The sequence below is a fragment of the Apodemus sylvaticus genome, chromosome 5 (genome assembly GCF_947179515.1).
Source record: "Apodemus sylvaticus chromosome 5, mApoSyl1.1, whole genome shotgun sequence".
Lineage (NCBI taxonomy): Eukaryota > Metazoa > Chordata > Mammalia > Rodentia > Muridae > Apodemus > Apodemus sylvaticus.
In genome coordinates, this window is record NC_067476.1 from 95904931 (window position 1) to 95917145 (window position 12215).

General features: G+C 44.9%; 1 protein-coding gene across 1 annotated transcript in view; it reads left to right on the forward strand.

Moving 5' to 3' along the window:
• The first annotated feature begins 1646 nt into the window (after positions 1-1646).
• The window catches only part of LOC127685716 (formin-1-like), a 248884-nt gene continuing 238315 nt past the window's right edge, over positions 1647-12215 (forward strand). The window contains exons 1-2 of the mRNA XM_052183177.1: positions 1647-3404; positions 4874-4991. Of these exons, the coding sequence (XP_052039137.1) occupies positions 2034-3404; positions 4874-4991 (1489 nt within the window). The 5' untranslated portion in view covers positions 1647-2033. The remainder of the gene's footprint in view (positions 3405-4873; positions 4992-12215) is intronic.

Here is a 12215-nt window from a genome sequence, read left to right on the forward strand (position 1 = left end):
GAACAAATGAACCATCCTCAGAGAGAAGGGAAACACCAACTGCGCAGAGCTGTCTTCCTCCGTAGTCCTGTGATCCATGTGTGCAGCTCATGAAACTGGAGCGCTGATCCCGTCTTCCCACAGCCTCAGAGAAGGCAGATTTGTATCAGTGGACATTTCCTCTAGAGCGGAAGCTTTATTCATAGATGTAAATGACACCAACAGATCTCTCTCTCTCTCTCTCTCTCTCTCTCTCTCTCTCTCTCTCTCTCTCTCTCTCTCCCTCCCTCCTCCCTCCCTCGCTTCCTTTTGCCTTGCTCTGGTATTTACTTTGGGTTGTTTAATTTTGTTGTTTTGCTGTGCTGGAGATTGAGCCCAAAGCCTGGTCCTTGGTGGGCTCACACTCTGCTGATGAGGCTACATTCCTAGCACCATGTCAGTTAAGGTTACATCCCCCAGTACTCCCCCCAAAAGTCAACATTGTTGGAACTGCTTAGGATTTGTAATTCCCTGTAAGGGTTGGTGGAATAAATACCCCCTCCCCCCAATTTGTGGGTTTTTTTTTTTTTTGCAGTCACACATTATTAAAAATGCATTACTGCACCCAGAGTCCCTCAGACCCCTGGGTTTGACAGGAAGCTGTCCTACAGGTAACTAGGCATCTTTGATTGCCCTACCCCATATCCTCAGACCTCCCAGAGACAGCAGCATGTAATCAGAATGGCAATCTAAGCTGTGCTGGGCTTTCTTTCTTTCTTTCTTTCTTTCTTTCTTTCTTTCTTTCTTTCTTTCTTTCTTTCTTTCTTTCTTTCTTTCTGTCTTTTTTTTTCTATTTTGTACAAAATAGGCAGTGGAGGCCAGACTGATAGATACTTTAGACCTTTAGAGAAATAATAGATCATTGGGGATCTCTGGCGAATGACTAAGAGAGCAGATTGTTTGCGGAAAATCGTGCCATGCCTGGTCCATTTAATTTGGTTGCAACACCAAAGCTGAAAAGATTCCCTCCACCAGGATTTGTAACTCACAGTGGGAGTCATTGCTGTGGAGCGGAAAGAAACCTGACATTGGTCCACAACCCAAGACAGTAATCATTCCTACAGGGTTGGGGCTGTTTATTTTGCTGCCCTTTAGTAGGTGGACACTGGGTGCGGTAGGCGTGCTTGTCTAAGTACTTGTTTGCAGAACACCCAGGCAGGGCAGAGCTAAAACAGCAGTAACCTGAAACCAGTCTAGTTGGTTTTCCTCCCAGCAGTCAGAGAAAATCTGCATTCCAGATGAAACCTGCCAGCCGAAGGAAAGCATTTAAAAACAAAAGACATTCCAAGGGTAGTCAATTAACTGCTCTCAGAGTTGTGGGCTCTCTGAGAGGATACTTTTTCTTTACTTCCGGTCTTTGATTAAGGGTTTCTAAGAGGCTGTTGATGTGGGCAAATTGCTGGGTTTAGGGCCTCGCTGGCCCAGGCCTTTGATTACCATCCTATGGAAAAGAGAGCTCACTTTGGTCATTTTCTGCTGATTCACTTTGGAATCTCTTGGGCTGCACCAGGGGGTGGTTCAGGGCTGTCCGCACCAGCTTGCCGGCTCAGCACTTTTAAAAACCTCAACTTGCTCACCAATGAGGAAGTTGAATGCTACCAGGAGAATCATAGGCTCTGGGGCGGAGCTCCTCCTGAAGTCCTGGGCTGGGATTACGGGACAGGCTGACTTTGCCTGCGACAAAAAGCCTTTTGTCCTGGGGAGTAAATACGGAAGTCCAGAAGAGCAGCCTACCTGCCCATGTGTAGTAAGGTGTGCAGCCTCAGCTGCTTTGGGGCACAGAGTTGCCAAGACTTAACAAGTTGCCCTGGGCACGCCGGCATCCAGCAAACCGGAAGGGAGGACGCTTGTGACCTGAAAGAGACCAAGTGTGTTCTCTGAGCTGCTGAAAACCTGGCTCCCTCCCCGGTCCTGTCGCTCCCTGTCCTGTAAGTCAAGAGCAGATGGAGCGGATAAACTGAGGGAGCAGGGCAGGTAACACAAGGCAGAACTTGTGTCAAGGGCACTGCGGGGACATGGAGGAGGTTGGTAACTCTCTCAGCAGCAGAGATGTGCTGGACCCAGACAAATCCGAAGCCGGACTTGAGATGGCTCAGTCGATCCTGAGTAAATTCTCTATGAAATCCCTGTTTGGATTTACAAATAAATTGGACTCCTTGGATCCCGAAGAAGAGGAAGATGCTGTGCTGAAGGCATTTCGCAGTTTAGAGGTGGATCCCACTACTGAGCGAGGTGATCCCAGTAGAGGCTCAGATCGGCCACAGGCAGAGGCTCCAGTTCCACCTGATCTTAAAAATGATGGGAAATCAACAAGGGCGGAGACAGGAGCCGAGGGAAGTCCCGGGAAAGCAAATACCGCTTCCCCTGGTTCTGAGCTGCTTTTGCCTGCCACAGTGAGTGTGGACAGTGAGGAAGTCATTTGGGTCCGTGGCACCCTGGTTCACACCACCAGTGATTCTGACTCTGAAGATGGAGGCCAGGAGGCAGAAGAAGGAAGTAGCCTTGATAACCAAAAGCCCACCACTGCTATTTTATGTGAACCTTCTCAAGAGCCCAAAGACAGAGCAGGGGATTCCGAAGAAAATCCTGATGCTGGGAACACTGATGATGCAGAACTCTGTGCTGAAGAGTCTGAAAGAACGTTACCTGAGACAAATAGCAAACTGGAACCTGGTGGTGATGGTAGCCTTCCGGCAGAGCACAGCCCCAGGCAGGGCCAGACTGCGAAAGAGGGGCCTCAAATCCAACCCGCAGCAACAGACCAGACTGTAGGTGTCCTCGAGAGCACTGTTTCCAAAAGAGAAGCTCCCGGAGAGAAGTCCTTCCAGCTTCCAGCTTTCTTCAGTGGCCTCCGTGTGCTGAAGAAGGGGACTACCACAGAGGCAGGGGAGACCATCACTGAAATCAAACCCAAGGACGGGGACCTAGCTTTGCTCAAGTTGACCCAGCCTGTTCAGAAGTCTCTGGTACAGGGATGCCCACAGACAGTGAAGAGCCAGGGTAAAGCAACTGATCCGAAGGCCACACCCACTCTTTTGGAGCAGTTATCTCAGCTGCTCAACATTGACATGCCAAGAACTGAACCGAAAGAAGCGGACCCCGAGTTTCACGGTGCGGATGAGATGGGTTATAGTACTGACCAGGAGAGCCATAAGAGCCCTGGAGATGCCCACGTCCAGGGTGGTCAGGTGAAGGCCAAGCCACCAGAGACTGCCCTGGAGGCTTTTAAGGCCTTATTCATCCGACCCCCTAAAAAGGGGAGCACGGCTGACACCTCTGAGCTGGAAGCTCTTAAACGAAAGATGAGGCATGAGAAGGAATCACTCCGCGCTGTGTTCGAGAGGTCTAAGTCGCGGCCGGCAGACAGCCCTTCTGATCCCAAAAGCGTATGTAGAATTGGGTTCTGCGTTTTACCATAAAATATGCTATAAGTTTTTCTTTCTTTCCAGGTTTCCTGTTAAAATGATTTTACCTGCCTGTCATCATTATTATACTCCCTTGGGTAAAAAAAAAAAAAAAGAATTCTGATATTAAATGTCTTGCAAAAGAGTACTAAGTTGTTCAGAAGTGCTTCTCTTCTGTTTTTCTTGAATGTATTTAAGTGTGAGCTATGTGCGGATGTATGGGAAGGAAGAGAAAATGTGCACCTTGGGTTTACACATGGGTTTATCCATGGTCAATGTGCTTCTAAAGCATAAGCAACATGGTGAAGTGCCACCATGGACAGGTGTTGTTGAGGTTTACAGGTGTGTCTTTACCCTTTAGTCATGCACCGTGAATACTAGGCTCTCCTTTGAAAGTGCACCATTTAGCAAAATATGAGTTTATGATGTAACTGAATTGTCCTGTGTTGTTTATATAGCTTCCTGGCTGAGTATGGAATTTGGAATGAGTGTTGGTTTTTTAATACCAGCCTCTGCCTTTTATGGCAGGGTGACCTTGATAATTTCTGAGCCTGCCTTCCCACATCCCAAAGGAAGCAGCTAGCCCTAACCCTCATGGAAAGAGTAAAGGAGAGAACACAAGAGGATCTAGCAAATAAAAGCTGTGATTATTCAAAGAAACTCGAAGGTAATTTATAACGACCAGGGAGTGTTTGGCATTGAAAGTTCATGGAAACAGTGGACAGAATTTCTTGTCAAACATCAATTCGGTATAGGATTATCTTGTCTGCTTGTATATTTAATTAAGCTATTAAAAATTAAAGTCTGTAGAACAGTTACCACAGATTGTAGTTAAATCTAAACACAGCACAGTATTCCAGTTGCAAAATTCAACTCCTTAAAAAAAAGTTGAGCATAGAGCCCATCTCCTTTATTTTGTAATAGGAAAGAATCAAACTCAGTGTGGAATGCGTAGAGAAGTGTGTCTTCAATTATTGCTACTGTTCATGGGAAATGCAAACTTAGTCCTCATTGCGCAGAGTTTGTTTGGACTGCAGTTTTAAATAGTCTTTATAAGTGTGCAGATGATAGTGCATTTGGTTTTGTTTCTGCAGTTCAGAGTTTGCATGTGCCCTTTAAACTAGCTGAATAAAAAAAAAGAAAGGGTTGCATGTTAGGTAGTCTGGAGTGGGTTTTTTTTTTTTTTTTTTTGGTTTGTTTTTTATTTTGTTTTTATTTTTGTTTGTGGTTTCTTTTTTTTTTTTAACTTTAGTTTTTACCCCAACTGATCTTTCAACCCTCCCGGAGAAAGGTTCATCTTGTCCTAAGATGGCTCACTTACGCATAATGGAGGCACTGTGCCACTGGCCATTAAAATCGGTATTGGAATCAGTGTTAGAATGTGCAGCTTTGGGAATCAATTGGCTCTGGCCACACTTCGCTTAAATTAATCTTTGCCTGTTTTTGCACAGCCTGACCAGAGCCCCACAGAGCAGGACGACAGAACTCCAGGCAGACTCCAAGCTGTCTGGCCACCCCCAAAGACAAAGGACGCAGAAGAAAAAGTGGGACTGAAGTACACTGAAGCAGGTAACGTGAAAGGAAACTGTCACTCGGGAAGGGAAGGAACCTCTTCCCGCAATGGCCTTTAGCCTGAGTTCACGGGACTCTCAGCATTTGGGGTTCGAGTCACCGTACATTACAATGCAGAAGGCTTCTTCTGCTCTTGGCATGAAAGCACGCCACTTTCCACATTTGCCATGAGTGATGGTCTCAGGGATGAAACGTGACTACATGCAGTGAATGGAGTGGGGCACTCGGGTCAAGTAGGAGAGCCTTTGGGAGCGAAATGGAGCAGGTAGATTACAAATTCTCCTGGAAGCAGGTGGTTGGGCACATAGAATGCTTCTGTGAGCTGGCAGCGTGGCCAGGAGAGGCGAGTATGATTCTCCAGGACTGTAATCTGATGTTCTGTTTGTCTCTGAGTAATGCGTCCCAGATAAAGGAACCTTGTGCAGACTGAACATACAGATGCCATATCAGTTACTCGCTCGCTCTCGTTAGACAAAGCTTCGTTTAATGCATGTCCAATTCTAAGACACCCTACCTCTCTGGAAAACTTCCCAGGAACTCAACTTGAATCTATTTACATGGAACAGGACTCTAGATATTTTACTCTTTAAGTGGAAGGTTAAAAAAAAATCACTGTAGAACTAGACATCAATATATTTTAATTGTGTGTGTGTGTGTGAGTGTGAGAGTGTGTGTGTGTGTGTGTGTGTGTGTGTGTGTGTGTGTGAGGGGTAGGGAGTTGTGTTTTATCAAAACTCTCTACTTTCTTCCTGATATTTGGTGACTTATCTGTCCTACCCAGAGACTGCCACTCCAAAATTTGGTGACAGTGCTTTTATTTATTTAATTTAAAGGATTACCTAGAAACTGGCAGGTGCTAGAAGAGGCTTTCTGACAGCTTTTCATTGTCATGTTCCAGTTTTGACTAACTTCCCTGATGTGAGTTCTAATTGCGACACTGAACTAGCGAGTCCTAAGAAGGGGCTTCGTCCCTTGCTACCTGAACTGCGTTGCAACCTGAAGGCTGCTGCACCTGGGGTGCACTTCTGATCTCTGCCGAGCTTTTTCCTGACTAAACTCGCATGGTGGATAGACATAAGAAAGCTGAAGTCTGTGGTACACCCTCACAGGCTACCATTTTCTATTTCAGTCCTGGTCAGTATTCAAGGGGGAAAGTGTTCCTGTTGGAAAGAATCACTTACAATCCGTTGTCTGTTCTGTGAGCCCAAGGCCTTTGTATTTTCCACTTTCCCTCTTCCCTGTGGGACAGAGGACTCTTCACTGTGGGACCACATGATTTCCTCCATGTCTGTTCCCATTTTACCCATATGTTAGCAGTTCATTGCAGTGAATCTTTAGAAGGTAAAGAGAAGCCCTTCCTTTGTCCATCTTTTATATGTGGCTTTTTGGTGGTGGTGGTGGTGGTGGTGGTGGTGGTGGTGGTGGTGGTAAGCATGCTGTAAGTTTAGTCTACATAATGTATAGAAATACTTCTTTTTGTAAGAAGCTCAAAGTTTCGTTAACTCAGTAGGCCTTGTGTAACATCAAGCAGTGCTTGAGAGTTCACACCTTGGCAAGGGGGCCTGGAGGTGGTCTCGAGCCTCCACACACACAATCACAAACTTGTGGCTTCTCTGGGACAGTTAACTACATCATAGCTTGTTATTTTTCTGCACTGATTTTCTTATGGGATAAAAAAAATCCCTCATCCTGAGTGAAAATATGAATGGCCACTTGAGGTTTCCAATATGCACAAAGCTTCTCCCAAATGGAAGGCTGTCTGTGTTCACAATATTGACCCACTCACCCAGTCATTTGCTTAGCATGGTGCAGTGTGAGTGATTAAATGCCTTGAGATTGCCTTAACTTACAAAACATAGAATACAGTGAGTCCTAATGAATACGTTAGAGGTTTTAGTCTTAATCTAGTTGGTATAGCGTGGCAGCCTTCCTCACCATGGTGGGCAGTGCTAAGTAGACCAGGAAGTAAATGCGTCTTGAATGCAGTCTAGTCCTATTTTGCATTGCTCCTTAGTTTTTGCTTTGTGTTATTCCTTTGTCTTCTACTTCTGGGCACTCACTGGGGCAGCCATCCCAGTTAACAGTGGCTGTGATTCCTCGCCTAGTGTCTTGTCAGAGCCACTAAGACTTCACATGAGCTTGTGAGAAGGCAGCAGGTGAAAGGGGTATTAGTGATTACTCCATTAAGTAAGGCAGCAGGCTGGCCGTGCACTCGCTGGGGGCCCCTTGCTTACAGTACTTTGGTACAACTCTCTTCTGTGTCTGCTGCCTGGATGCCTGGGAGCCTTCTAGTACTGGTGTATTTTAGGGGATGTGATTTCCATACAGGGATTAGATACCCTACACATTTTGTACCTCATTGACAATTTTGAGAAAGTTAGTAGAACCCCTTCCCCCACCCCCTCGTGCTCATCTTAAGCTCTGTTGTTGAGTAAACTGAAATCGCAGAGGAATTTGGTGTGTAACTGAACGTGTTTTGTGAACTCTCCGTTGGTTTCCCTGTCCCTAGGGAAACATACTGAGATCAGCTAGTCTCTAGGGAGCTTAGAGACAGCAGTTTGAGTGACAGCAACTCAGGGTATCCAAAGTCTCGAGCGTTTTACATCTTCGGTGTACTTCAGTGTTCCCAGGATTTAGTAGTCACTAATTTAAGGAAACAGGGGAGTAAGACCTCAGTGTTTCTATTTGGCACATACATTAGAAGTCTGTACAAGCTGATGAAGGGAGGTGGTCAGTCCACCAGAAGCCTGGCTTGCCCATGAGTTGCCCCTACTCTACTCTGTGATGCTCTAGGCCATTTTTACTGACTTTTCTTTATCAAATGACTCTCTTTATCAAATGAAGAAATCACTTGATCGAATGAAGAAATCACTTCATCCTACAGGTTAAATGAAACGGAAATATAAGAGAATCTGTGAATTTTAAACGGTGGCTTCTAGAATGTTCTTAGTCCATGAGGGGACCTTGCAGTGGTTCCTCGTGTCCACTGCTCGCATGCTCCCTTCTGCAGCCACCAGCATCTTCTGCAGCTCTGGACACAGTGAAACTCTAGGTTTTGCTGGAGCATCCACTGCCTCAGCCTGTTCCGTGCCTGTGTTAAGGGCATTGCTGCTTCCACTCTCTGAGTTCTTGGGGCCTTGGTGACGGCCAGTTGAGAGCTGTCACTTAATGGACTGCCATAGGGACGGGAGTTGACTTCTACACAGGATTGCGTTTGGAACTCACAGTGTTAGTTCCTGCTGTCCCTGAAAGGCTTTGCTCAGATAGGACAGAACACCCCACCCCCACAGTGGATGAGCCTTCCTTCCTATACCGTTATCGGCAGTGTGAGCCAATCCTGAGTCTTGATGCCTCACGGTAACTTTGGGTGAGCAGAGCATTTTACCTCTGCTTTATTTGGCTCGGACTGGGACATAGGCCTCTCAGAATTCTTCCTCCCAATACCACCCTTTGCTATCGATGTGAGGTATGGATGCTTTTGTGTTGTTTTAAGTGGGTTCCTCTATCTTCTTTCCCATTAACAAAATTCTAAGAGAAGCCATGTCATCTGGAGCCACTTAAGAGACAGGTCATAAAGAACAGTGACAGTAATGAGGCAAGTTAATCATCCCCTGTGCAGGTACACTGCCTGTGTCCTGCATTCCTTAAATGATTTCCTTCTTCTTCTTCTTCTTCTTCTTCTTCTTCTTCTTCTTCTTCTTCTTCTTCTTCTTCTTCTTCTTCTTCTTCTTCTTCTTCTTCTTCTTCTTCTTTTCTTTCCCTCCGTTTCACAACAGAATTTGATTTGGAGCACAATCTGAGTAGAAGATCTGGGAGTTTTTTGTTCCTGAATCTTGAATTGATTTCACAGCAGGGTTTTAGAATAACTGTCCTCTCTCTAAATTTATGCCTGCGATGGACTTCCCGTGGCTGTGTTTGCACAGTTCCTTGGCATCTGCAGCCCTGCAGTGCCGCTGCACACCTCATAGAGTAGCACCCCAGTTTTCCTGCCTACTTCAAACAATATTTTCCACTTCTCTGATCTACCTGTTCTTCCAAAACTCTTTACAGAGGGGTCCCCTTTGGGAGTTTTTCTTGGGATTGTGTTACCTTGTTAGTGTGAGGTGGGAATGAACACTCTTAGTGTTTGTATATATTATAGAAAACTTTATCCAGGGCACCTTATGATTTTTAGAAAAATTTTAAAATTATTTGTATATATATATATAAACAGGTATGCATATATGTGTGTACCTTGCATTTTATCTCAATATATCTCCAGACACATTATTTAATAATAAATGCTTGCTTGGATTCGTTTCTTGGATTAGTTTTCTGTTTCTAGAATATTTCTAACTATCCAATGACGAAAGCTTCATGGGTTTTACATACTTCCTAGCCAAGTCTAGAGTGCGTCCCAGTATAGGTCATGGAGGCGCCTTCTCTGAGCCTTTGGTCAGTGATTCTAAGTATTTTGAGAATTTTTAAACCCTAGACATGGAGACTGGAGAGATGACTGGGAGCATGTAAATGGTCTTCCAGAGGAGCAGGGTTTGATTCCTAGCACCCAGATGGTAATTAGCCACAGTAGGTAACTCTAATTATAGGCTATCTGACGCTCTCTTCTGGCCTTTTGAGGTCATGCTGCACACACATGCACACAGACAAACCACCTGTCTACATAACATAAAAAGAAACAAATCTCAAATAATAAAACCAGGTAATGATAACCACAAACTACTGAAAAAAAATCATGCTGCCGTCAGCATTTCGTGGTGTGCCTGATGCCGAGGCGTCTGCTTGTGTCCCCCAGATTCAGATTCAGAGTCTGTCTCTGTTCTTGACACCCACTCCTCTTCTGCTACTATGTTCTGTGACTGGTGGCATGTCTCAATATATTATTATGGTGAAACTCAAAATCCTGAGAGACAATGAAGTCAAAGCTTGTGGACTTTAAAGGCACCACTTGTTCACTTGCCGATCTCTTAATTGATTGCCCATCAGAGGGAGGAGTCATGAGGCACAAAACCTCTCATATCTTCTTGTCTGAACTGGGCACCTTTGGCTTCTCTTCCTCTGAGCATCTAAGAAACCTTGTTCCCTACTGACAACACTTCCAAGCTAGGCTTGGCAAGCCCTAAATGCCATCCCCTGAGTGTTATGCTGGTTATGGCTTTTGTAGAAAAGAGAACTCAGGACGGGGTATTGACGTTCTGAGCTAGCCGCCAGCATAGGCCCCATTTCCTGGGCTTTCACTGGCAGAAGCTTGGAGGTACCAAGCTCAGAACAACTTGGAAATATTTCTTATCGAGAGACCTGAGGATCAGCTCAACCCTCACCTGAGTGAGGATCTGCCTACCCTCTGGTTTGTTTCTCATTTGCCTTAAGCGAGACAGCTCTTCCTAGTGAGTCAGACATCCTTGCTTCATCAACCAGGGAGAGCTAAAAATATCACGGAATTATTGGCTCACTGTAGCCCGAGTTTTAATTTCCCCATCCATGGCTAACAGAGTGTGTTAAGCCTGGGTGGATATTGCCTTAAAGTCATGTGTCTAGATGACTTGTCCCAAGTCCCCTTTCATTGCCTAGGCAGTGGATTTGCTTGCCGAGTGTTCTATGGCCTTTTAGGTCACTCTGCCATCACATGCGTGAAGTGACTCTGATAGCACATAATTTAGAGATTTCCGGACTAGAGACCAGAACAGCCTTGCATTTTGTGGGTACGTGCAGAAAAGAGGGACAGACTGGGAAGCAAAAGGTGAAAAAGTGTTCACTTCCACTTGTTTAATGCTTGGAAACCTGTTGGGAAAAATCAACTTCCCCAAACTACGTTGCAGCTGAAGCTTGACATTTAGCAAGGGCAGATCCAAATACTGTGTTCAAAGAGTTTAAAACCTGGCTTTTGTTTGTATATTTATTTTTGTTTTGTATATTTATGTAGTTAATTGCTGTTCTGGCTAATTGTATGTCAACTTAACGCACATACCAGAGTCATCTTAAAGGAGGGAACCCCAGTTGAGAAGATACCTCCATAAGATCCTGCTGTAGGGCATTTTCTTAGATAGTGATTGATGGGGGAGGGTCCAGCCCATTGTGGGTGGTGCCATCCTTGAGTTGGTAGTTCCAGGTACTATAAGAAGTCAGGCTGAGCAAGTCGAGGGTGACCAGCCAGTAAGCAGCACCCCACCATGGCCTCTGGATCAGCTCCTGCCTCCAGGTTCTTGCCTTGATTGAGTTTATATTTTATTTCCAAAGTAATGTATTAATTTATATTAACAATCAGTAATAACATGTAAATTTCGTTTTTCTCAAACTGATACCCCCTGCCCAGCCTCATTTAGCAGATGCTGCATTCTTGCAAAAGTGCCAGTTCACAACATGTATTCAAATTCATTCCATATTTTCGTCTCTTTCCAGACTTATTTATTTTCACTTATTGTAGCTATTACTTCTCTCACCCAGATATTATGCCAATAACGTCAATTTGCTCTTTCCTCTTGTATATACACTTTACAGTGAAATTTTCATGGCTCTGAGGTCAGGAAGATGCTTAGAGGATGTGAAGCATAAGGGGTGTGTACATAAGGGGTATGTGTGTGTGTGTGTGTGTGTGTGTGTGTGTGTGTGTGTGTGTGTGAGAGAGAGAGAGAGAGAGAGAGAGAGAGAGAGAGGAACAATCTTCTGTATATGCCAATAGAGGCTAGGCAGGGTGATGTGTATAATCCCAGTGCTGGAGAGGCAGAGCCAGGTGGATCCTGAAGGCTCACTGGCCAGCTAGTCTAGAAGAATCAAGAGCTTAAAGTTTAGTTAATGGTGTCTCAAATGATGCAGTAATGTCCATAACACTGCCTTATACACTGAAAACTGTTTATAATGACAAATATTGTTTACTGCATATCTTACTACATTAAAATTTAAAAACCAGGTTTCAGGAAACAGTTGAGTCAGTAAAGTACTTTTAATACAAACATTAATCACCCTAGTTCAGTCCTCAGAGCCCACCTAAAAATGCCAGGTGTCAGACATGCTTATAATCCCAGTGCCAGGGATTATAAACCAAGAATATCCTTGGTACTCACTGGACAGCTAGCTTGGCTTAATTCATGATCTCTAGGCCAATGAGAGATCCTGTCTCAAAGGAGGTGGAAGATGTTCCCAGTGTGGTCCCTGGGCCTCCACAGACGTGCATGTGTACTCACACGTATTTCTATACACATTCACAAAAGTGAAATCATCAATAAA